The sequence below is a fragment of the Ornithodoros turicata genome, chromosome 10 (genome assembly GCF_037126465.1).
Source record: "Ornithodoros turicata isolate Travis chromosome 10, ASM3712646v1, whole genome shotgun sequence".
In the NCBI taxonomy this organism is placed as follows: domain Eukaryota; kingdom Metazoa; phylum Arthropoda; class Arachnida; order Ixodida; family Argasidae; genus Ornithodoros; species Ornithodoros turicata.
The window spans coordinates 7,641,688-7,668,908 of NC_088210.1; the positions used below are offsets into that span (position 1 = coordinate 7,641,688).

At 47.0% G+C, this 27,221-nt stretch overlaps 1 protein-coding gene across 1 annotated transcript in view; it reads left to right on the forward strand.

Annotated features, from left to right (window-relative positions):
• The first annotated feature begins 10,526 nt into the window (after positions 1–10,526).
• LOC135371087 (paired mesoderm homeobox protein 1-like) overlaps positions 10,527–27,221 on the forward strand; it is a 44,057-nt gene continuing 27,362 nt past the window's right edge. The window contains exons 1-2 of the mRNA XM_064605088.1: positions 10,527–11,079; positions 21,633–21,793. Coding sequence (XP_064461158.1) covers positions 10,908–11,079; positions 21,633–21,793 — 333 coding nt within the window. The 5' untranslated portion in view covers positions 10,527–10,907. The remainder of the gene's footprint in view (positions 11,080–21,632; positions 21,794–27,221) is intronic.

A 27,221-nucleotide genomic window follows, 5' to 3' on the forward strand; every position in this document is an offset into this window, starting at 1 on the left:
GAGTGGCGTTACGATGTGGCGTTGTGATGACTTGGCCAGCAACGCGCCCCTGGAAGTTTCTCGAAGATGATTCGTGGCAATATAAGGAATAACGCAGACAGTGAAGTAAGTTCGGAAGACCGATCTGCATGCCTCTCCGTGCTGTCGGGAACCTCAACGGTCGCACTATACCTACGCTTATTCTAGCACATATACGAAGAGCAGTACCACCATGTTGCATATGGGTCATTGAAACTGTAACCGTAGACCGGGCGTTGGCTTTACTGAAGGGACACAGATCTGCGTTTCACCGAAGCCAAATGCCAAGGATTGAGCTGGGATGGTGGTTTGGCAAGTTGAATGACACTGAAACGTTCTTGATTCACGGGGAGGTATTGGAATGCTTCTGGGGACTGCAGATCATCAAACCCTGCAGATAACCGGGGATCCCATCGGAGTCATCAGAGAGTCGGAGAGCAGTTCTGGGTGGATCCTGGTGAACCTTCTGTAAAGGTCAAAGATATTGCCAATCTTTCTGCGATAAGTTTCAGCTTCTTCAAACGGCTCCTGCATAGAACCCAGGTCAGCTGTCATACGAATGAGAAGGGGATTTAACACCATATTATAAAGTTTTTCCACCGGGTAGCCTGCATCTAAGCCCCCAAGGTGCCTTCAGGGTACATTGAATAAATAAATAAATAAATTATTAAAGTTGCAGTGCGGAAAGTTGCTGAAAGGAGCTGATAGTGCGGTTAAGTCGTGCACAGAAATGGTACAAAGTAGGAAGCAAGCAAGATGGTGTGAACTGGTGGATGGTGTGTGGCTGGTAACACATCCTTCTGCCTTGAGGAAAGATAACCAAAGGAAGTCTTGTCCACTCCGTTGCGTGTTCGTCTCTTCGTTTACCTTTCATCAGACTATAAAGAACCCTTTTCAAGAACCCTGTAGTCTGTCGGGCGACTGGGGTGATTTCCGCGGCCTACCTTACCCAAACTAAACACTGTTCAACATGCTTTATGCATATCTTTCAACAATAACGCGGTGACCAAAGCCCCAAAAATATCGTACAAATCATAATATCAATTGATCAATAAATTGTCTTCTTCGTGCTCCGCAACGAATGGCGTAGTCGGTGAAGTAAGATTGGTAGAAAACCGGTCAGCATCTGTCTCCAAGTTGTCACCGTTCTCCACAGACGATGATCGTTCCTCGCTCACTAGTTTGCTGCTGCCTACACTTACTCGTGTGGGAAACCTAAGCGAAATAATCCCAAAACGGTAGCGGAGAAGGCTGTTTATTGTGTGGCCGTCAGAGCCAGACTGAATAGTCTCATGGCGGCCAAAACCGTCGAAGAATTTTAAAGCTCGCGCCTTGCGATGTGCTGCTGGTGGCGCATCATCTTCTGCTGTGTGTCGCTACACTCTAGCACTCATACGAGCAGCGGTACCACCCTGTCGCGACTGGGCCATCGAAGTGGTCACCTTTAACCGGGGGTTGGCATTACCGGCAGGGTCACGGATCATCATCTCATCAGCGCTCGTAGAATGAGGCGGGTGCATCCTCTCGAGAAATACGTAGAACAGCAGTATTACGAACACGGCAAGGTCTGTCGCAAAAAAGTGTGAAGGATTAGACGGGACGTCTGTTTGGGGGGGGGGGGGGGGGCAACTGGAACGATACTGGATCTTCTTTTCACGTTCTTGGTTCACGACGTAGTATTGGAATGCTTCGGGGGGCTGCGGTTCAGCAAACTCTATGAATGACTGAGGCTGGACGGCTTGACCAGATTTTCTGGGCCTCGTAGACTGTACGTCGCCCAGTGCAGCTTGGGTCGGTATCCTTGATTGTGTTGCGACTGCTAGAGACTCTCGGCCGGGAAGAGATTTCCCAGTCTTTACCTACTGCAGTGAAGCTGGAGCCGTTGGTTTCGCGGGTCCAGACGTTAGACCATGGATAAAGGGAAACCATGACCTCTTAGTCGATTTCTTGGGCTTTGACTGCCGTGTATCACCGACTGGAGAGAGTTGAAAATGGAATTGGTTCCCTGGGCTTTGACCGCTGAGCAAATGGAAATGCAGATGCATGTGGAACATTTATGGGTGAAGGCTGTGGTGGCATTGATGATATGGCAGTTGGCTGGCGATACGCTGAGAAGGAAACTGGTCTCGTGAACTTGGACTGCTAGACATCGGCAACTGGAACTGTAGGTGCACGTGGAGCGTTTCCAGCTGACGATTTTGGCCCTGGTTTCATTGGAAGTGCTATAGTTTTCGTTGGCCGTTCCGGAGTAACTGGAATCGTACTACTTCTTCTTCTTCAGACCAGATTGACCAGGAATCTTCTTCTGCGGCCAACAAGCAAGCTATCACGCCCGTCGTCGTCGTGCGTGCATGTTACGTGCACGAGACCATGGCCTCCTATATACTACTAGGGCGGGCTAGCCAACCAGAAAGAATAAACAACTAGAGAGAAGACCTTGCGCGAGCGCTCGCGACTTTTGGCGCAGATGGGCTATACAACTACAAAGCTTTTCAGTCGGCGCGAATCTGTGCTGCAGGAACAGCACGTGGTCGGCTCGCAACAGAAGAACGTTTGTGAGCCCCACAAAAATGTGCCTTTCCGCGTGGCGCGCTGCGAGCGACAGCGCAAAAGCTCGTGCAATTCGCCGCCATCTTGTCCACGGCCGTGACCACGCGCTCCCCATGCATTCGATTAGGCGCTCGGCACACCAGTCCTTCTAGACCGCCGTAATACTACATATAAAGGAGCCTTTCACGAGACACAGCTAGGCCTAGGCCTAGTACGAGTGCCTCACTGGGCTTATGTTAGCGAAGGAGGCAGACTCTTTCTTTAGGGGGAGGTGGGCAGTTCCTTTGTAGAAGCGCGTAGCGATCACTCAACTGCCCTCACTTCCCTTTGGATCCGCACCTGGAAGGAGCTGCTACCAGGAGCTCGTAATATAGCAAGCAGAGCGTCCAACCGAGCCGGAACCGAAAACGAATTAACCTGAATTAACCGTTATTTTTAGCTGGAACTGAACCGTAATTACCAGCGCATTCTTGGAGCTGAACCGGAACCGAACCGATCTAAAAACTTCGGTTGCCGGTTCGAGATACCGGTTCGGTTCGGGTTGGTGTGTGCAGCCGCAAATTCGCAATTTAAATTATATCCTGGGGGATGGGGGTGGGGGTGGGGACTTGAGCGGTCTTCCTGATTGGCGGTACGTTGCTCGGGGAAGGGAGAAAGGGGGCCCCCTGTTGGTAAAGAAACAGAAATAGATGCATAAAAAACGTAACTATATAAGATATCCTGTATTAGTTTTAGGGGCTACCTATAACTTTGTAGCATATTAGAACCAGGGTGACGGAGCGAACCGAAAAAAAAAAAAACGGTATTTTGGTGCGAACCGGAACGGAATCGAAACAGTATACGTTTTTATTTTTTTCGTCTCGTATTTTTTTCCGCTCAGGAGGGAAGTCGAAAAATTTATTTAACGGTTTACGGTCCAAGGAAAAGCTCCACCGGTTTGGACTACGAATAAGCGAATGAAATTGACGTCGTGTGTTCTGAAGTTATGTCATGGATACTTTACGAAGGTTACGGCGGAATGCATGTCGGTATATACTATGACCATTAGGCTCTCTTTGTAACGTGTTATCGTTGGCGCACAAAGACTTAGAGGTACATGTGACCGGTTGTGACTTTCTAGCAATGTGCCGTAGTCTTCATTTTAATTTCATCCGCCCAAACTCCCCCCAACTAAACAGCAACCCAAGGGGCTGCGTAACGACTTCTCTATTGGTAATGTCGCGCAACGCGTCCCTTGTTTGAGAGCAGCGAAGTTGAATACATTTACGTATACGCGAGGTCAAGCGCTTGCGAAGTGGCGCCTCTTTTGTGGACAGGACACGAAGAAAAGAAAACGGAGCCGTCGAGCGCATTTGTGAGTGAAGGTGTTCCTCGATTTGCGTCGTACTCGTGCGGTGGTGCGTGCTGGCTCGGAAGCAGCAACAGACATTCGGATGGGACGCGATCGCACCAATCCAGCAAGAAAGTACTTTAAGTAAAGTATGACATCACGACAATTAAGTCCGTTTGTATCATGCGCCTCAAGAGAGGAGAAAGCCTATTTGAACAGACCTACAGGAGCCAGGAGCTAACAATTTCACAGCTGCCTATTCATATTAAATACCGGAATATGCGGAATAAACGGTTTTACAGTTTGCAACATTGACTTTTTTTTCTGGGAATGTATATGCCCAAGCCCCTCCGGTATGGACCGTTGTGTTTTTGCTCCGGAGCAGAACAGGTACTTGACCGTTTATGATAGAACCGGAACGAAAACCGGAACGAAAAACGTCTCAGTTTGACACCCTGGTTAGAACCTCGAACCAGTTCCGAACCGATTTCGTATTGCCAACTGTAGGATGGGACAAGCGTAAGCTTGCCCACATCACGGTTCAAAAATAGTACTGCCCTCGCCCTAAAAACGAAGAGCAGGCATGCACTACATTGTCTCCCTCCACGGCGATCATTAGATCGAAGGGAGACGGCCGTTTCGAGCTTTTTGGCTCTCATCGGCACAGCGTAGTTCGGAACCAGTTCCGAACCGATTTACAGCCTCTAAATCGGTTAACCGAACCGATATATGCGAACTCCGGAGCTGAACCTTTATGGCCGAAGCCCAAACCCGAAACAAAACTGAAAAACCTTTCCGTTCGACGCTCTCATGTGCGAGGTGCTAGTGGGCTAGAATGAGTGGTGTGCTGAGCGGCCTATCCAAAGCATTGCAGGCGTGTGCCCACGATTGAAGCCGGGCACGTGACCTCCGACAGCACGCGATTGCCGAACACTGTGCGAGTTCTTGTTCAACTACGACAGCAAGCTTAGTATTCACGTGTGTAGCTCTCGGAGTAAAAGTTTCTGAAAGCAGCCTGCTTGTCTGGATATTGAACAATTTAATTTGCCGCCAAGTGTTTGTGCTAAAGCCACGTGACACCCTGACCCAGGCAGCACAATGCTCTGAAAGTCGAGTGCAAAAGGGGTGAACGGTATGTGTCTTTTCAATGTTGAAACTAACGATGACAGATGGACGTCACTGAAAAGGTTAGCCAGCTGTATGACTCGAACCCACATCTTCTGTGTGTATTTGTCCCTTCTTTGTCAATGTTCTTTAGTTTCACGACTCTGTTCAAGGCCATCCACCTACCCGTCCACCCCTATTCGCGTTTTTCGCCAAATCGACGCCGCACGGCGGTGAAACTCGGGACTAGCCAATCCAGGTACGCACGGCCGACCCCGCGTACACTTGCGGAGAAGAAGTTGCTGCTTTTCGCGTGAATCGCTGATCTGCACCTCTATTTTGCTGTTGAAATCATGGATGAAGTAAACATAGCAGACAACGACCAGCTAGCTAAACCAAACTACTCTAGTTCTGTGTCACAACGCGACTCTGCGCGCCGAGGGGACAGCCAGTTTGTCTTTCAGCGTTTCCTTCTTTCTACACATGGAATACCGTCTATACTTCGACGCATCCTCGGAAGAGATGGATTGAGCGACTAAAAATCAACAGGCCTGTTACATCAGCAAGGCTTGTGTGTGTCTGGCAGAGCTCTTGGAGGGGTAATGCCTACATACCTGATAAACGTTCTTCCTTTTTTTCTTTCATTTTTTTTTCTGAAGCACACTTCTGTGCAGCTTACTTCAGGAAGGGAAGCAAAAACTTGTCTAGACAAAACAGAACATGTTTGTTTCAAACTTGAGTAGCCATTATGTGTAAGAAAGCGCAAGAGATAGCGCGAAAACGTACACCAAGTCAGTTTTGTAACTCTGCATTCTGAATCAGCTCGTCAAATCACTTGAGAAAGAATACAGAAAGAATGCGACGTTTCGTTAAGGTTTCCCAAAAACATGCGCACTAGTGAAACACGGATGTCGCAACATTACCGTGTAACTTGTAAACGACATTCGTACACGCATTACACACTTAGAAGATGTTAGCTGCAGGAGAACTGCAGCACAGATGTCGTGTGCTTGCATGTCTCTCACATTCCTGCAGCGCGCAGGACACTCGCTGTTTGCTATTTCGGCCTCGCAACGGGTAAACGTTAAATTCACCTTCACGAAATGTGGTTGATCAAACACGCCGGAAATTCGTAAATAATACGCGACGACTATAGCCTTCTCTTTGGACAACCCGGTTACGCCTGCAGAAGTATATGAGCAGCGTTTTATGCTCGTTCGCCTTCCACGCGTCGAGAATCGCATACAAATACAAATTACCGTGGTATACTAAACCAGAATACTACCACAGTAATTTGTATTTGTATGCGATTCTCGACGCGTATTTATTTCGTATACGAAATAAATATCTGGTTTAGTACCACGGTAATTTGTGGATCGTTTCTCAAAGGCTTGGGGATTCAGTTAACGAATTATGGTACAATGTATGCGATTATTCTGACTGCTATTAACAAAACTATCTTCAACATAGCTACCACCTTACCCTAATTGCAAGCAATGTCGTCGTCCCCACCCTTATTTACTCGTGGATCTTCATAACTGCACGAATCAACATCAGCCAAAGGATGTGCATCATACCAGTGTTTTTCCAGACGAAAGTCATCATATGTACACTCCGAAATGAACCTTATACTCAAGATACTCACCACGTTCCCGGTCCGCGCATTCGCGACGTCTCGAGACGTTTCTCCACATCCGACATTAAAGAATCATCCGAACTAGAGTCACTAAATAGGCTACGCGTCAGAGTATATTGACACTGAGTTCCAAGAGCGAGCATGCATTTTGTTTTCGCGCCACGCTACCCATGCGCGCGCGCACTTGAGAGCACTTTGGCGCGTGATGCCATCTATCGTGCGCGGGTGAAGTGTTCCTTCCGTTTGCAAGTAGCGCATCTATGCTGACGGGTTCACTCTTAAAAATGAACTTCACCGCATAGCACGCTCCTAGCCAACCATTATCTCGAATGATATCGTTATCTGCCCTGATTTGTTGAAAACAGGGGGCGTACGCCTTTTCTGTGACAATTATGAACAGCATAAGTGTCACAGAAATGGCGTACGCCCCCTGTTTTCAACAAATCAGGGCAGATAACGATATCATTCGAGATAATGGTTGGCTAGGAGCGTGCTACGCGGTGAAGTTCATTTTTAAGAGTGTATGGCACGCCGAAGGCCGACCATTTTGCACTCTTAAAAATGAATTTCACCGCATAGCACTTTCCTAGCCAACCATCATCAGAATGAAATCATCATCTGCCCTGATGTGTTGAAAATGGGGGCGTACGCCTTTTTTGGGACAATTATGAACAGCATAAGTGTCACAAAAAAGGCGTAGGCCCCCGTTTTCAACAAATCACTGCAGATAACGGTATCATTGGAGATGATGGTTGGCCAGGAAAGTACTATGCGGTGAAGTTCACTTTTAAAAGTGTACCTGTATCACTCTTGACTTGTGGAAAGCGCGGAGCGTACACCTTTTTGTGAAAATTAACATCTCCACATGCGTGTCACAGAAAGGCGTACGCCTCCTGTTATCTGGGGAGACGACGATGTCATTCGGGGTTATGGTTGGATAGGAGCGTGGATATGGTTGGATAGGATACGTGGTGAAGTTCATTTTTAAGAGTGTACGACAATAAAAACAAGACGTCTGCAGCATTTTCTCTAGACATCAACAAAGCCTTCTTTGGCACCACCACATTTCTGAAATAGCGTCCGAGATCAGCAAGGTTCTCGGCGCATTAAGTAAGTTAAAATACATATTGCCCAGCTGGTGCAAGCTTCTGCTTTATCAAACGCTAATCCACTCACGTTTGAGCTATTGCTCTCTTGTCTGGGGAACTGCCACTAAAACTACCCTCCATCGTCTGTTCTTGCTACAAAAAAGAGTCCTCAGGTTCATCGAGGGGATTCCATATGATGCTACGACTCAAGCACTGTTTCGCAAGCACTGTGTCCTCCCAGTTTTTCAGCACTACCCCTCTCGTCTAGCCTTATCATATAAACGGTCTATAAAAACCGCAAATTACTTATTCACTCTCGCCAATGTTCGACTCAGCACTAAACGTTATTCCTTTCGCAACACGGACAGATTCATTGAGCCTTTCTCTCGAACCAACTATGGAACCCAAAGGCTGTCGTCTTCAGTACCCCGTCTTCTGAACACTTTATACCGAAATGGTGTCGACATACACACAATATCATTTCGTGATTTGAAAATAACATTTTCATGAGAAACCCTATAGATAAATTGTGCACAATCTGTTACTACTTTATATTTATTGATTTATGTACTCTCTCTCTTCCCATGAGCACTTCACCCTTCCAGTGGCACTGTATTCTTGCTATTGTTATAGTGTCCATATCTAGATGTATCATCGCTTAAATATGTAATATATATGTGTTAATTGATGCATAGGCTATTGCATGCAAATGTGAACGGTTGCTGCTACACTCTTAAAAATGAACTTCACCACATAGCACGCTCCTAGCCAACCACCATGCCGAATGACAACGTTCTCGCCGGTGATTTGTTGAAAACGGGAGGAGGAGCCTATTTTGTGCCGTGCATAATGGCACAGAATAGGCTCCTCCTCCCGTTTTCAACAAATCTAGGGCGAGAACGTTGTCATTCGGGGTGATGGTTGGCTAGGAGCGTGCTATGTGGTGAAGTTCATTTTTAAGAGTGTACTGTAGATTACTCGAGACACTTCTCAAGCCCTTCGGCTTTTAGCCTCGACTCCTCCCATCTACTGATGGAAATAAAATGTTTATGTATGTATGTAAAGAGGAAGCGGGAAGGGTAGCAGAGGAACTGAAAAAGGTCGTTTTCCGGGGCTGAAGATGACTGCGTCCCCACATCGGTCAAACCCACCATTAGGCACTCGTCCGTCTACACTCTTAAGACAGAACTTCACCGCATAGCGCGGTGTGCGCCAACCATTGTCAAGAATGATAGGGTTATCGCTTCTGATTCGAAGAGAGAGGGAGCAATTTGGTATATCCAAATTGCCACAAAGAGGCGTACGCCCCCCTCTCTCTTCGAATCAGAAGCCTATAACCCTATAATTCTTGGCAATTAATGGATGGCGCACACACCGTGCTATGCGGTGAAGTTCTGTTTTTAGAGTGTATGTACTCGTCAATTATTTGATGCGTCCTCTCCTAAATCTCGCCGTCCGAAACAAGCCACAGTAACTTGGTTTGGCTATAAAGTTCTAGCGGTATGCAAAACTATCGAGAGTTAACATTATAACATTATCACAAAACATTGTCACGAATGTCAACGTTATCTCCCTTGATCTGATGGAAACCGGGGGCGTACACCATTTTTGTGGCACTTATGAACTGCAGTATCCCACAAAAAATGGCGTACACCGCCAGTTTTCACCAAAACAGGAAAAAGAGCGATGTCAAAATAGGGAAGCACTACGTGGTGAAGTTCACTTTTAAGCGTGTGCGCAATGGCACGCTGATGTCCACCATGCTAGACCATACATACATAAACATAAACAAGGCCGCATCACAACTTTCGGTGCCACGAAGACTTCCGTTCCTTCCGTGATTAAGGATGCTCGGAACCAGCCACCATAGAGAATGATATAGCTTTCACTTTCCTGCTTTGTTGAAAATGGGAGGCGTACGTCTCTTTGTGGCAATTTGAATTGTCCTAAGAAGGCGTATACGGTCCTCTCTCTCCCCACATCAGAAGCGATAACAGTATCAGTTGCAGTAGTGGTTGGCGCAGACCGTGTTTGCTGCGAAACCGGATGTCGTTTTGGTAACAAACTGGAAGCAGTGCAGAAGGGCATGTATGTGGAGAAGTACACTGTTAAAACGGAACTTCACCACATGCACTCTCCAAGCCAACCATCATTCCGAATGATATCATTCTGTGCATTGATTTGTTGAAAATGTGAGGAGGCGCCTATTGGGGACAGATTATCATGTCCCAGGTAGGCGCCTCCCCCTGTTTTGAACAAATCATGGCACAGAATGATATCATTCGGTATGATGGTTGGCTAGGAGCGTGCTATGTGGTGAAGTTCTGTTTTAACAGTGTACTGTTTTAAGAGTATACGCCTTTTCATGACATTTATAATTTCAGAAGAAAAAAAAAGGCGTACGCACGACGCCTTTCACGGCGAAACGGTCATCCTTCAGCCCGTCATCCTTTGAATAGCCGCGTGTCAAGAGCGCCTGAGCTGTCACATTCAACGAAGCGCCAACCTTGTGTAAACCGCCGACATCAGCTTTAACGCACGCATGAAACGAAGACGTGAGCATTTCTAACTTTACAACAACACAAAGAAAGAAGCAGAAACTCATTTGTCACCAAAAGACTTCGTTGAAAACGTCCGAAAATAGACCCCAAATTCTTGCCAGCGCTACGGCCGTTGCAGACGGCGGGACCCGTCCGTGGTACCGCCCACCAGGGAGTGTACACGCGCCGGAACCTCCCTCGCGAGCTATTCTCGTTTTTGCTGGATGCTATCTAGGAATGGAGCCAATCCTTCTCGTAGGTTTAAACTCCGAGCGTACGTGGACATGTTTTCTTTTGTGTGTGTGTGTGCGACAAACTGATCTGTGATGTCGGCAACCTGGACAGCGTGGTGATGAGTGATGGGCACGCGCCACAATTGACGTAATTGTTGCGCTGATGCGACGACTTCGCTTCTGTGCTCAGTGTCTGCATCTAATCACTCTTTTACATAAAGCCTGTTCGCCGACTCCAGTAGTATGAGATTTAAATGTATCTTGTGCGGTGTCCTCGAGACGTCACGGTTGTGTCCCTCGGCACGCTTCTGTTTATCGTCCGACCAGGCCTGAGGTGCAAAGGTGTCTATAGGCATAGGGTGAAGTGCGAAGGTTTTCCGCTCGCATTGTGTTCATAACCTGGGCGACATGAACTTCGTCGTCGACTCGTTGACGATCCACGCGGACAATCTTCGATCCAGTGGGAGCAGGAGAACGCCGTGCACAGAAGGACGATTCTCAGTCAGCCACCTCCTCAATCTAGATGACGCGCCAGTCAAACTTGCGTCGTGTGCAGAGTCTGCAGAACAAGAAGTGGAGGGTAAGCAATGGAGGTTTGCACTCTTACAAATCAGTTTCACTACATAGCACGCTCATATGCAAACCATATCATTCCGAGTGACAACACTCTTAAAAATTGTGGTGGTGACGAACCACCTCTCCCTTGATCTGTTGGAAACGAGAGGAGTACTCCTTTTTGGGACACTTATGCAGAAATGTTAATTGTCACAAAAAGGCGTACGCCTCCCTTTTTCAACAGATCTCGAGGGAGAGCGGTGTCACTTGCTTGGCTAGGAGCGTGCTATGTGGCGAAGTTGATTTTTAAGAGTGAACATTCTCGCCCCTGATTTGTTGAAAGCATGGGCGGGGACTATTTTGTGACACTGTGAAGTCGGCCCCAGGACGCGCATTCTCCAGGGCGTCAATCGTGACGGTGCCCACTTCTGTGAGGCCGACAATAGCGAGCCCTGTCACCTACAACATCACCACCTTGTGACACTTATGCTGTTCATAATTGTCACAAAAAAAAAAGAAAAAAGAATGGCGTGCGCCTCCCATTGTCAGCAAATTAGTGAAGATAACGACATCATTCGAGATTAGGGTTGGCCAGGAGCGTGCTAAGCGGTGGAGTTCATTTCTAAGAGTGTGGGGGGGAATTTTGCTAGGAAAACCGTGATCGTTTACGATGCAGAGGTCCTGTCTCCGTGCCATCACCATCTATCACCATTTCGCAAGTGCATGGTGAGAGACCATCACTTTGTATACCGTATTTTCTAAGGTGTAACGAGCGCGCTGTTAGAGAGTTTTAGGGTCTTGTACGCTATCGCATTTGCGTACGTAAATGGTATAGCGCTGGTGGTTCTGCGCAAGCGCAAAACATAAAGAGAGCTAAAGTTTTGTATTATGCGACTTATACAGTATACAAAGAGACATGTTACCGTTGCAAGTATACTTCCGCAGAAAGAGCTGTTCCAAAAAATAAACGTCAGACGCCAGAGGGCGTCGCGCCTTCGAATGCTGTTGTACTACAGCACTGTACGACACATGACATTCACGGGTAACCATAACAAGCCTTTCGGTGTCACGAAAAATTCCGGTCCTTACGCGACTATAAGGATGCTGGGAACCAGCCACCATGCAGAATGATAGCTTTCACTTTCCTGATTTGTCGAAAAGGGGAGGCGTACGTCTCTCTGTGGCAATTTGAATTGTCATACAAAGGCGTATACGGCCCTCTCTCTCCTCAAATCAGAAGCGATAGCAGTATCGGTCGCCATAGCGGTTGGCGCAGACCGTGTTTGCTGCGAAACCGGATGTCGTTTTGGCAACACAGTGGAAGCGGTGCAGAAGGGCATGTACACTCTTAAAAATGAGTTTCACCGCATAGCATGCTCCTAGCCAACCAACATCCCGAATGATACCGTTACCTGCCCTGATTTGTTGAAAACGGGAGGCGTACGCCTTTTCTGTGACAATTATGAACAGCATAAGTGTCACAGAAAAGGCGTACGCCTCCCGTTTTCAACAAATCAGGGCAGATAACGATATCATTCGAGATAATGGTTGGCTAGGAGCTTTCTATGTGGTGAAGTTCATTTTTAAGAATGTATCCGAAGACAGGATAACAGCTCGCCGATGCTGTAGTGTTCATCCACTTCAGTGGGCCAGCAGAGTTCACCAATAGAATGAAAAAGGGCCTCACTTGTATTTTTGAATTGTAGGCCGCATTTCTTACCGTTTTTCTCTCGATTACCTCTGATCGTTATCACCCGACTCCAGGAACATTCACGCACCGAAATATTGTTTTACAATCGGCGTCTCCTGTCGCAAATTAGAAAACATTTCCGACTTTTTGTTTTTCGTAAAGTTCGTAACGTGTATGCGTCCCGCCTTCCTCAGAAGAAATCGCGCATGGCGCCCCCTGCGTGAGAAAGTTCACGCACGAAAGACGAGGGTGACGAACAAAAAGAAAACGAAACGGAAACACAGGCCTCGGTCTCTTATTTCATTTCATCATGTTCAGAATGAGCTGTTTCACCTCATTGAGGTAGAAGCGTAACGTTTATTTGGAGTGGGCTCTCAGAAAATCCCTCAACGTGTATGCTTTTGACATGACTGGAAGCAATATTCTTTTGGAAGTACAGGTTGGAACTAGAGCCCTGCAACATCCGCGGATGGAAGCGGATATCCGCGGATATCCGCAAACATACTTGCGGATTCGGATGAAAATTTAGCACTTTCTGCGGTGTGCGGATCGGATGCGGATCGGATGCGGATGTGAAGGCAGCGGATCGATAGCGGTTCGGATGCGGATATACCGCATGCTGTAATTTTTCCACCAGCAATTTATTTGTATTGCGCGCCGACAGCGAGCGCATGCTCGGGTTCACCTTTGACCATGGACGGCCAAGACGGGAGATGAGGCATTCTGGCGTCTCGATACGAGGTAGCGTTCCACGCGTTCCAGAAGTTTCTCCATATCGCGTTTGTTGAAATGTTTACCTTTGCTTGTCGTAGTGAGTCTTTCCGTGACAGCATGGAGGGTTCCGAAATTATACCAACATGCTTCCGGCGGCCTTTACGCGTCCTTCGAAACGTGCGGATTTTGCGGATCGGATGCGGATGGTGCGTTTTGCTCAACGGATCGGATGCGGATGTAAACTGTTGTGTATGCTGCGGATGCGGATCGGAGGGGATAACGTGTGCGCGGATGCGGGTCGGATGCAGATGCCAAAAATCTTATCCGCGCAGGGCTCTAGTTGGAACAAAGTTTACGGAACACGCGAACGGCGTACTTTTTCTTCGGTGCCACCGCAGGAGTGGCATCCTATGTATTGCTCCGTAGACGAAAGCGTGCTGGGCGAACCCAATGCAGCCCCTCTAACGTGTAGTATATTTCTATTGTCGGGAAAAACTCACGTGACCTCTAGCGTTGGGCCAATCGTTGGACGACGGTTGAGTAACTTTTTTGCTTTGCTTTTTTCTGTTTCCCTGGGTGACCTGTGACGCTGGGGGTGCTTTCCCCTTCCCCTCTCTCATCTGTACTCTACCCTCTCCCCCGCTTTGGCGGTTCTCGGTGGTTGTGGATTTTCGTTCGCGTCGAGTGAAATAAATAACAAAATGCGGCAGGCGTTGGCTGTTTCTGTTACACAAACTGCTTTATTTTTCGAGATAGATATTTCCAAATCACAAACTGCAATCTGCTGCAGCTGTGCAAAACACGAACATGATATGAACATTGTTTCTGAAGTTCGAATGATATGCCGAAGCAACTTTGCATTCACTGATAGCTGATGTCTCACTTGGAAGATTTCACAGTAGAACAACAGTATATTGGCCGCACAGGCACAAACATTCAGAGATCCAGCATGACAGAGAACATGTCCATATCCCTTTGCTGCTTGTGTATAGGCGCCTGCATGGTTGACCCGCCACAAAGGAACTTGTGCAGCTGCTATGCCGAAAGGTGATCCTCCAACCACTTTGAGTGGCTTATCCGTTCTACTGTATCCATGCAGATGCTATTCTGAAGCTGGTATGGGTTGAGTGCTTATTCCTGAACAAGAAAGATAGAGATCAGAAACGTGAAAACCAAAAATTCTACCTGTCAAACTGCTGCGTATATGCCACAGGTGTGGCGCTATGCTATGCTAAGCGGCAGAATGGAATAGGAACTGACTTACCTGTCATCGGTAGCGGAAAAACACAGTATTCGTCCTTCCTGGATCGTTGTCGCACCAAGCAATGCGAAGCAGACCTGCCTTCCACTTATCTATCACTGAATTGACTTGCAGAAATATCCATGAGGCACCGAGCTTTTCAGAGTCGGTATCGACATCCTGTTAGGACACTAAAAACCATCCAAGGCGGTACCGGCATAGATGCTTTGCTTGCGTCCCTGCTGCACCCAACACATTTCAAAACTTTGCTGCGAATTGCACCGGCACCACCGACACGGTGTCGCCGGCTTGAGCGCGCCAAGGAAAGTTCATAATTTCAAACCAACCAATGAGCGCTCGCATACCGGGGTAGCGGCCTCAGGAGCCAATGGGCTCGTGACGGTTGAGAACTCGCGCTTCGACGTGAAAATTCTGACGTTTCATGACGTTTGATGACGTGAAAAGCTCGCAGCGCCTCACTTTAGTCCGCAAGTGAACTCGCGAGTTTCATCCCCTTGCCTAATGCATCCTGGACATGTCCCGGTCGACGTCACAGCAAACGTCAAAGATTGACGGTTGACGTTAAAGATGGCGACGCCCGTGATCGGTGACCAAACCGTTTGTAAACAATGCGGTTGTTGTTTCTGCGCGACCTTTTGGATGTCATTCGATCACGGTAATTCATTTTATCCGATAACCTCGCAGTAAAACTCGTACTGTTGACGACTTCCAAAGATGTGATGACGACCGCTTACTGAGCCGACGCAATGTACTTGAACTAAGGGGAAATGGGCTACCACGAAAGATGGAAGTCACTGTCAGCTGGAGGTCAGCTGTAGGACTCGAACCCACCGATTACCGGTCCAGGGCTCTACCAACTGAGCTAAGCTAACACGCCTTCTCAACGACTTCCAAGAGTGCGTCATCTGTACACTCTTAGAAATGAACTTCACCACATAGCACGCTCCTAGCCAACCATCATCCCGAATGACAACGTTGTCGCCTCTGATTTGCTGAAAACGAGAGGAGGAGCCTATTATGTGACCATTATGCACGGCACAAAATAGGCTCCTCCTCCCGTTTTCAACAAATCTAGTGCGAGAAAGTTGTCATTCGGGGTGATGGTTGGTTAGGAGCGTGCTATGTGGTGAAGTTCATTTTTAAGAGTGTAGGGACAAACCAGCCACACTCTCTCTCTCTCTCTCTCATTCATCCTCCTTTCACTCTTACATTTTTGCTCACTCATACACACATTCATACGACGGGATCGACGCAAGCGGCAACTGTTGAACATGAGAGATCGTTAATTTCTTAGGCAAATTGAGGCTTTGTATCTATGTTGTTCCAGCCTCAGAACATCAGTTCTCTCATGGGGTACGATGTTGCGGAAGAAGCGCCGCGTTGTTCACGCTGCCGAAGTACGTTCCTCTCTTGGCGTTATGACGACGAGAATACGTCGGTAACCAGCAAAACGACGTGTCAAACAAGTCACATGACCTCAAAATGACGTTTTCTATGACGTGCGACCAGGACAAGATGGCAGTTCTGCCAAAAGTACCCGCTTGAGGGTATTTACGATAATGGCGTGTTTATGGTAAAGGCAGTCCTCCTGAGGTAACCGAGGATGCGGCTGTAGAGTATGTACCACTGCGCCAATCTACAACGTTGCAAGCTCATTGGCCCAGGCTGCGTGCGCGCTTCGATTGGTCGACAACGTTTTGAAATCGCATTTTGTACGCGCGCATGTGTGTGCAGCGTCCCGGCTGCTGTTTCAGCAGTTTCAGCATAGTTTCGAAATAGCTCACATCGGTCGGCACGGCGTCCGTCCTCTTGTGTGCCGTGTTTCGGTGATGTCAATCGGCAGAACAGTTTGTGATTCTACGCGTGTTGTGCTGTTCATGGACACGACTATTATCCCACGTACAGTCCATCAACTACGGAACTGGAATGCTTCGTGGGCTGGTGCGGTTGGAGCGTGAAGAACGCGTTCGGGCGCCGTCGGATTTTGAGGCCTCACAACAAAGACAGGATTACGATTACGTGCCACACAAGCGCCTTTTCCGCTTCGCAAACAACGAAAGAAGATGCTCATCATAAAATCGGCCGGCAAGGCGTCCTCTTGTGTTCTGTGTTTCGGTGACGTCAATCGGCAGAACAGTTTCTGGATATGTTCGCTGGTTTATTCATGCGTCGATGTGATTCAACGTGTGTTGTGCTGTTCCTGGACACGACTATTATCCCACGAACAGTCTATCAACTCCGGAACTGGAATGCTTCGTGAGTTGGGGCGGTTGGAGTGTGAAGAACAAGCGCGGGCCCCGTCGGATTTCGAGAGCTGTGTTCGTTTTGCTTCAAGTTCGAACTTAGTTACAGCGCGTCAGCCAAAACTGTCGGCGCGCCGCCGCCGCAGCCGATGTTGAAAAATCGGCGCGGCTGTATAATGTGTCCATTTTTATCCATTTTCTATAAAAAAGCTCTCCCATACCTAATATTTTTTTTTGCATCTTAGGTCCCAGGCTCCATTTGTGGTGTTCTTAGCAGTAAGAATTTCATCACTAATATGTTGTTTATGCTTTACAGTTTCGTTTCACAGTCGACCCTGGAGGCACAACTCCAGGCAAACTTCTCATTCAATTCCTGCAGGTTGTTTGCTGATCATCCACCAACACCATAGCACTGGTCATTTTCCATATACAGGGTGTTTTGTTTTTTATCCGTTACAGAATTTTTGTTAAAAAAACTAGCGGAACAAAATAGATGCCGTTTTTTAGTTGGTCAGGCGAATATTATCTCGAAGGAAGTATGTAACTACAAGGTCATCAATTACCTAAAATTCACTAATTCTTTAATTAGGGGATTTCGCGCAAAAGCGAGATAGCAGAACGGAAGATATTCCTCGTTGAAAGCCATTCCATGTTTAAGAAATCCTTAAATGCGCACATGTGTTGAAATATCCGACGCTGAATGTCGCTATGCGAATGAGCCGAAACAAGAAATACGCAATTTCCGAGCGCAGAAATGACGCGAGCTTCGATTTATCTGGCCAACATACAGATTAGCGCCTCCACCAATCAGCTCGATCGCTCCAAAGCACGTGGTCCTCTAACGTGGATTGCCTGTCGCTCTTTCTGCGCTCGAAAAGTGCGTAGCAAATAGTGCGTTTAGTGTGTGCCGGCGAAAAGCACCCCGTCAGACAAGGTGTTTTCAATCGCGGGATTGCGGGACTGCGCGCGAAGCGTGCCAGCCTCAACCCACTCGCTCTGGACAAGCTGATACTGTAAACCCTTAAACCCTTACGTATTCACGAATTTTGCGAATCGCGAAAATTCGCGAACTAACGCTAAACGCGGGCACGCTAAAATTTCAAAGCAGAGGAGGAGGAGCTCGAGAAACTCGAGGAGTGCGCGGAATTTAGTGGTTGCGAATATATCCCTACTCGATTCGCGAAAATTTAGGGCTGCGAAATTAAAGGGCTTTACAGTATATTCATGATAACTACAACCTCTGCGAAAATACTATTCAATGACGTGGTGGGTGCGCCTTATACCATATCGTTTTCTTACGTTTGCATATTTACATATATTTACTATAGTTTCTCAAAAAGAGCCACTTGATCAGTGGACAGAGCTTTTACGCGTCGTCTTGCTGTGAACGTTCGGCACTCACTGTAACTGTTACGTGTGGTTACCATTAAAGGGATGGATCGTCATTCTGATTGTCTAGCTATGTTGTTTTCTCCAGCGAAACCGGCCCTTAACGGGCCCTGCCGAAGTTCTTGGGCGACGACCTTCTTGAAGTGCTTTACTTCCCCTATAATATTCCTTTGTGTGTTCTGGTTTTCTTTCATAATACACGCTTATCCAGTGCTGATGTACTTGTTAGGCGCAAGGTACAATAAATACTGCTACCGTCTCGGTGTCTATGATGGAGAAAATACCCCCGCTCTGAGGTGTCGGTGCGTCCCCGTCGGAGAAGAGAACACATATTGACAGCCCACGGGGCTCACGCCGATAAGACTGCTGTCCACGGCGCACACCTCTAGTTTATGGGTCGATTCACACGATGCAACTTTAGTTGCGCACAACCAGGTTGCGCCACCAAGTTGCACCGTGTGAACGCGAAGCTCTGGTGGTTGCGCAACTCGAGTTGCAGGAGTTGCACAGCCGATCGCTTCACGAGCGATTTCTCCTGCAACTCTAGCTGCAACCTGTCAATCACACGGCTCCTCCTTTCTAGCGCCACCAATCAGGAAGACTTCCATGTGCCAGTTATTGCAGCGGCAGTACGCGAGGCGATGAAATTATCACTGACCAGTGGAAATTATGCAAAATTATCGAACTCGCAACGGATTGAAGTCGTAACGAGCGGAAGTCGCAGTGCGATTGGACGAAAATGATGACAATGATGTTTTTTCGCGCCATCTGGCGAGCTTGGTGACAACTACGGCATTCCGAGTTGCTCGCTGTATGAAAGGGACCTTTTTGGTGCAACTTCGGTTGCGCGCAACTGGAGCAGGAACAGAGTTGCAGCAAAAAGTTGCGTCGTATGAATCGACCCTATGTCACCCCGCTGGGTGCGACACCCTAGCGGCCACCGGAAGCGGGTGAGTTTACTGTTCCGGAGGGGTGGAAGAGTGCGCTGTTAGCACAGGGGTGACACAAACCCGCCATTGTTGTAACTACCCTCAAGCGGGTGCTTTTGGCAAAACTGCCATCTTGTCCTGGTCGCACGTCATAGAAAACGTCATTTTCAGGTCATGTGACTTTGTTTATATGTCGTTTTGCCGCTTACCGACATATTTTCGCCGTCATAACACCAAGAGATTACCGAATTTTGCTAGCGTAAACTATGCGGTGCTTCTTCCGCAACATGGTAGCCCATTTCCCCTTAGTTTAAGTACATATGGCATCGGCTCGGTAAGTATTAACGCGCAGTCGGCATCACATCTTTGGAAGTCAACACACGAGGCTTTGTGTGCAAAACTGCGCTTTTTGCTGCAAGATTATCGGATAAAAATAATTACCGTGATCGAAAAACATCCAAAACGTCGTCCAGAAACAACAACCGCATTGTTTACAAACGGTTTGGCCGCCGATCACGGGCGCCGCCATCTTTAAGGTCACGTGCGCCTTGACATTTGCTGTGACGTGCGACCAGGACCTGTCCAGGATGCATTGCGTTCGCCCAGCACGCTTTCGTCTACGGAGGAATACACTGGATGCCACCCCTGTGGCTGTTAGCGACACACTGTGGTAGTTCCTGTGTTACTTGGGTATGCCTGGGAAGTGGAAGCTACCGCTTTGTGGGACGGCCAGACGGGAGAGAGGGAAATTCAATGTATAAACTTATGTTTTGGCCTGGGCGACCTCACCGTCCCCCGGATCTGCCACTGGTCGTGACATAACAGTATAACAGTATTCGGGTTGATATCACTTGCGTATTAGAGAACACAAACACTGGAGAACATGTAAACTGCGGAATGCTGTGGCGAAAACGCGAATCCTGTTCTAGAAATTTCGAAACGGAAGGAAACGAAAAATCCGTCGTTCAATTCGCAAAAATGTAACGTAATTAAACTTAGGTTACATGACATGCACATCAGGAGGTGGCAAAAACCTAGTAAGAACAATTAAGCAGTTGACCGCATGATTCTAGGCAGCGTATGTTATTATTATTATGATTATAATTCAATGACACGTTTTCTGGGACACCCTGTATAGAGGCAGTGCTTGAACCAGCTAAGCAGTAAATGAGATATTTGGTTGGAACACCCCATCGTATCAGGTGATTTTGACGTTGTTTGATCTTGTGTGGTAGAAAAATTTAATACGGCGTGGAGCGGTCAGTAAATGGTCAGCGCCTCGAGAACAATATGATCTTTAATCGTAGATGGTGTTGATGATTATTTCCTGTTTTGGATTGTCACAAAGCCAGCCTGATAAACTGTCGCCACGAACAAGTTTTTGTTGTTGTACAAGGTGCTTTTTTTTCTTTTTTGCCGAACGAGTTGTACAAGCAAAGCACAAAATTATAGAGCCGAAAATAAAGAAATACAGTGTAAATAATTGAGTGATGATCGAGTGATGAGCGTAAATAATGATTCTGTCTTTTTCCTCATCAGGTGCTGTAACGCTTTAACGGAGTGTCACGACTGTACCCTTTTATGCGCGTGTACTGTGCCCTGTAATTAGCGTAGACCGAGAAATTACCCATTAAAAAAAAAGAGAAACGAAGAAAAGAAAAAACTTCGTTACGAGTTAAGTTACCGTGTGAAAAATGTAACTAAGTTAGTAACGAAGTTCTTCAGCCTGAAATGTAACTCAAAGTTACGGAGTTACTTAAAAAAAAGAACGAGTTACTTCTAAGTTACTTCGGACACAAAATAGCACCACACGGGTGCTGGACGCGTGTGAGAAGTTGAGTTCGAGCTCGAGTTGCCTGCAGAGGACTGCAACACGCTTAGTTTTCGTCTTCGATGTTTAACAATTCGAACGCTTGCATCTCACTCCCTGTGGGCGCACAATGGTTCAGCTTCATTTCAATGTCAGCGGTTCTAACTTCCTGAATAGAAATACTGCCGTTGATTGAATATTACGTTCTGTAGCATAAAATGCCATGAAGGAACCGGACAGAAAGCACGAAAATATGTGTGTGTGTGGGTGCTAAGCGAATTAAATGTAATTTGGAACTTAGCTTAAGTTATTTTGGCAAAGTTGCCCAAAAAAGAAGCTATAGTTCCTCGGAAAGTTGCCATGGCGCAAAAGTACCGAGTTAAGTTACAAGTTACAAAACAAAACAAAAACAAACAAAAGAAAGAAAGAAGGAACTTAGTTACAGTAGCGAGCTACTTGTAACGAGTTACTTCGGGCTCTTGTAATTAGTAAGTAGTTTTTACAATCAGTCGAGTGAATCGACCAAATTTTCATATTTTCAGAGTCCAGAGCCGTGGACAGACGTCAGAGAAGAAATCGAACAACATTTAGTCCTCATCAGTTGAACGCCCTGGAAGAGGTGTTCGAACGGACCCACTACCCGGATGCTTTCCTAAGAGAAGAAATCGCTAGGAGGGTGAATCTCTCCGAAGCCAGAGTACAGGTGAGGGTTATTAGAGCACTTGTTCTTGGGATTCGGACGAATCACTGACGTCACATTAAATGACCACTAAAGCGCAATGATTTCTCGTGGCGAAGTGATATTATCTCGTTATCTTGAGATCCACGCAAAAGGAACGAAATCCGTCCGTGGCATTCTGCTATTTTCCGTCTTCCCGACATGCCGATCTCCATCCAGATGGAATCGATATTATGCTGGCTTAAAAATGAACTTCACGACATAGCACGCTCTTAGCCAACCATCATCTCGAATAACATCGTTCTTTCCCCTGATATGTTGAAAACATGAGGCGTACGCCTTCTTTGTGACACTTATGCTGTTCTATGCTATGTGGTGAAGTTCATTTTGAAGAGTGTACACCCTTAAAACAAAGCTTCACCCCATAGCACGGAGAAAGCCAACCATTATACAGAGTGATACCTCTATCACTCTTGATTTGTGGAAAACGCGGAGCGTAACCTTTTAGTGATAATTAACATTTCTGCACAGTAAATCATTTTACACCTTTATTTGTTCAAAAAATATGTATCCTTATAAAAACACCATTTTCTATTCTGCAAAGGGTGCAAGAAGAGCATTACTAAATGTGTGATATCGGCATACACCACGTTTTATCCAATGTCGGTCATTAGGGGTGTAAAGTGGGGTATTGAAACAGGTGTTTACCGTCTAATACACCTTTTTTTACACCCACTTTGAATTGGCAATACGGTGTAAAAAATGGTGTTTTATTTCGTGAGAGAAAAAAAATATGCTGCTTTCACAGCTCCGCTCAGCAAGTAATCACATTATAGACGATAACCTGCGTTAAAAAGAGAGTATTTGACAGGGAAATATGTTAGATATTTAGCTAATATCTTTGACTCATTGCAAGCGTGGGTGTTAATTGCAAAACCGCATTCCCGTCATCCTTACAAACGTTTCCCGCCCCGCCACGTGTAACGAACGTGTCCCAACAAATTTTATTTCAGTGTATGATCCATTCGACACGCCAATATAGGCTACTGAGGGGGCCCGAGGTCTCTTCAAGCCTCGGCACTAACGTTGGCCCCACAGTGTTACCAAGCTAACGAGGTGTGGCTGCGACGCATTGCGCTCCGGTTTAGGTTCTACGATGAAACCACGGCTGGAAGTCTGCCGTGTTCAGGGTGGGTGCTCGATAGAAGCAAAAACGCCGAACTGTATGTCTCGGCCAGTGGTCTCGACATGCTGCGGCAGAAGGTTGTATTACACTAGCTATTTGCGAGGGAATATTTGCCAGCAATTCCATCATATCATAAAAGGTGTTTTCAATAGAATACCCCCATTTAAGGGTGTTTCTGTTTTTAAACCCCCATTAAAACAGTATTTTATTAGGAATACACTTAAGCAAATGGTGTATTAGGAAACCCCCGTCATTTGAGTGTAAAGGCAACACCAAAAAGGTGTGCGCCATGGGACAAGCCATTTACACCAAAAAAGTGTAAAAAAGTTTACTTTGTGCATAAGTGTCATAAAAAGGCGTACGCCTTCAACAAACCTTTTCAAGAAATCATGAGAGAGAACGATGCCACTCGGGCTGATGGTTGGTAGGAGCGTGCTGCGCAGTGAAGTTCACTTCTAAGAGTGTAGGTCGCCGGGAAATGTCCTATTCAAGCCAATCCAATCCTGTTTCCCGAAAATGGCGGCACCCAGGGAATACAAGTGAAATATACTTTGAATTGACTGTTAACAGCTAACTGTATTTTGGCCCTGCGATTGGCCAGAAAGCTGAAAAAGCGGGGGTGGAACTCCGTACATAGGCAGGTGACATTAAATGCCAGACTCCCCTTTTATATAACACTCTTAAAAATGATGGTGGTGGTGGTGGTGGTGATAGGGCTTGCCGTTGTCGGCATCACGTATGTGGGCAACGTCACGACTCACGCCCTGGGGAAATGTGCGTCCTGGGCCGACTTCTAGGGGAACTGTGCCGACATATGTCTGAAAGCTCTTAAAATGAACTTCACCTTATAGCACGCTCTTAGCCAACCATCATCTCGAATTATATCGTTATCTGTTCTGATTTGATGGAAACGGGAGGGCACACCTTTTTTGTGACACTTATGCTGGTCATAATTGTCACAGAAAAGGCGTACGCCTCCCGTTTTCAACAAATCATGGCAGATAACGATATCATTCGAGATGATGGTTGGCTGGGAGCGTGCTATGCGGTGAAGCTCGTTTTTAAGAGTGTACTCGTCATGCGACTACAGCAGCAGTTAATGCAGTGGCTCGAAAGTTGATGTCCGTGCAGCGCAGGCAGAGGTGTCGGCAAGTTGTCTATTTTGAATTTTTGACAAGGCCTAGTCAACGACGTAATTTTTCGTTGGCTGCAGTGCAAAGGGGTCCTCGAGACCAGAAAGTCGGTATTTGCTGGCACCTGCAACCTCCCCTTCTATACGATGAAAAAGCACGCCTAACTCATTCTAAGTGTAAAACCTTTGACACTGAGCTCAGCGTATATTATTTACTCTTCTCGGAACTTCTGTTGAAATTCTCGTCCTGTAAAATAACCGTTCTTAAGGCATTCTTCGTGTGCGATCTTATTCACGCCCTTGGCCTTTCCATTTTCACAACACTCACGTTGTTTACATTTCAGGCTGGAGAACTTCGTTATTAACTTAGTTACAGTTTGCACACGGTAACTTAACTTGTAACGAGTTCTTTTTGACGAGTGACTTCTCAATCTATGCCAAAAACCAGGGCCAGACAGGTACCTTCCCTCTACCGTACCATTATCGTCGTTCCCCTCCTCTTCCACCCCTCCCATCTTCCTTCCCCTCGATGAACCGCCAACTGTCGCAAAGTCTGAGTGGGCTGATCGCACCTTCCTGGAACGCCCCCCCCCCCCCCCATCTCCCATCCCTCCCCTTCCATCCAGCAAGCGTGCCACGAGCGAGACGCCGCTGTGACAAATTGGCGCTGACAAAACGGGGCCGTCACGCGATTCTCCCACGATGCACTGGAACTGCGCGATCGGGACAGACATGCATACACACTTTTATAAATTGTCGAGATGTAGAGAGAGAGAGATGCGTGATGACGATGATACGTCGAGATTGAAGACAGGCCAAAAGCCAGGGGACATCATGAGGAAATACTTACACACCCTGGCTTAACGTAACGATGAAACAAAATGTAATATGACGTTTCGATGCCTGTTCGGGCATCATAATCAGAATGAAACAAGAAAAGGTAAGCCTTCTTGTTTCATTCTGATGATGATGCCCGAACAGGCATCGAAACGTCATATGTATTACGTTTTGTTTCATTGTTACGTTGAGGCTGTGTATGTAAGTTTTTCCTCATACGTCGAGATGTAGGATTGAAAGGGGGACGCCATTTTTTTTTTGTCTGCAACGATATCCTTCGAAAGTATCTTAAAGTAGCACAGAAGTCATTTTTAACACCCAATTTTCTTCCTATACAACTGTTAAGTTGCCAGTAAGATGCACCATGCGAAGTAATTTACACCACAGAGTCGTAATTATCGCAGAAATTGAATTTAAAATACGCCGCAAAAAGCGACCGTGCGCAACGGTGGTGAAGAGCAGTACCAGCCTGTGATCTACCTGGAACCTCGCGCTGACGCTACAAGGAGAACGCTCGCTGATTGGCCTAGAGAAATGTCCGCTACTCCGCTGTCGTCTGCTACTCGGCTGTTCGGGGTTCTGATAAAGCCTTTCTCCTTGCTCGGTAATGCTTCGGCCGCTTGTTCTATCCCCAATTCTCCGGGAGAACTGGCCAAGCAGGTTTACGGCGACAAAGGGGCAAGGCGCTGACCCCCACTGACCGGCGAACCAGAACGAGTTCTCCTTATACCGTCATCGGTGATGTGGCATCATACCTCCTCATCCCCGTTATAGCTGGAGTGGCGAGTTAAGGGTGAACGCGCGGAGCTATGTGTACGTGAGTTTTTTTCTGGGAAACAAATTGCACACATCAAAACCTTTCGCGCTATTCGGTATATAGGGACCGTGCGACACCTAAAGGAGGCGCGCTGCTCCGTCGCGACAGAGCCGCCAGTGGCGCTCTTGGAAGTATCCGACGTGATACCACGTCGCCCGTTGTATGCCTTCTCAAGTGTAACCGTAGCTTGCGTGGCGACCGCCGTAATGAGAAGGGCTAATTTCGGAGTGCAAATAATGTGGAACCTTTCTGGGGCGCGAACGAAGCGGATGGAGACACACTGCACAGAAGCAACCACCGTATTTATAATGTATCTAACAGTGTGGTAGGAGAACAGCCACTCACGTCTGTCTGGTCAAAACGCGTGTAAGTGATATGTCGAGAGGATAGGATGGTTATTTGACGCCTCACAAAATCCTGGCTTGCTTGCGAAGGCTATATACGTGTATTTCTCTGATTCCAGCCATTTGTAATGTCATGTTTTTGACTGAGTCTTGTATTCCTTTCGTCCTCTTTGGGCACACATATATAGCTTGATCAACTGAAATCTACATCGTGCGTCCGTTTTATCCATACAAATAAACACGTGAATTCACAACTTATTGTCTAAGCTTGTACTGCAATTTTTCCAGTATCTTCAGATACAATAACGCTAAAGAGATCCTCAACGAACAAATTACACGAGTTTATACCTCGGCTACCGCCGTAGGCTTGCGGCACGACAGCTGTGAAATGGTCGGTGCGTAAATACTAAAACTAAACCTTTTTGACAACGTAGAACTTTCGTTCTCACTGTGAGACTCGTCAACCAGATTACCGGGAGCAATATTGGCTCTGGGCACTGGCGATGAAACACGTCAATCTTTATCTCGAAAGAGGTTGCCGTTTGGCCGGTGCATTTGACGGTGATACAGTATCCAGCGGCGTTTCACCGTCACGGAAGTGTGAACTGTAAATCATTGATCATTTCGCAGGTCCTCATTCAGTTTAATTGAAACTAGAACAAAAGAAATAGAATATGTTGTGCACACCTCATGCAATGGCCGAACGCGCGTCACAAACGCTATTCGCTGCGAGTCTAGTGCCCTCGGTGATGTTCGGGGCATAGAAATCACGAGAAATGAAACATCTGGTCCCTAATGAAGAGTTCTTTTAGGTGCTGAAGCAGTTAGCGATGCAACAGTTCCAGTGTGGCAAAAAAAAGACGGCCGCACTTCACACGTAAACAAAGCTGGCTACCCGGAGGCTATCACGCAAGGTACTTTCTCCGGAGGCCGCATCGCGGCGCCACCAGTTTGTCGCACACTCTCTATACAGTCGTGGCGCAGCCCACATAGGTGAGGCCAACAACGGCATGCCGGTTTTTCGTCACCACCACCACCATCACCATTTCTAAGAGTGTGGTTGTACGCGGGACGGGGCTCGACAAACTGTCTTAATAGAGCTCTTTCTTTTTCATTTTTTTTTTTCACCTCGTGGT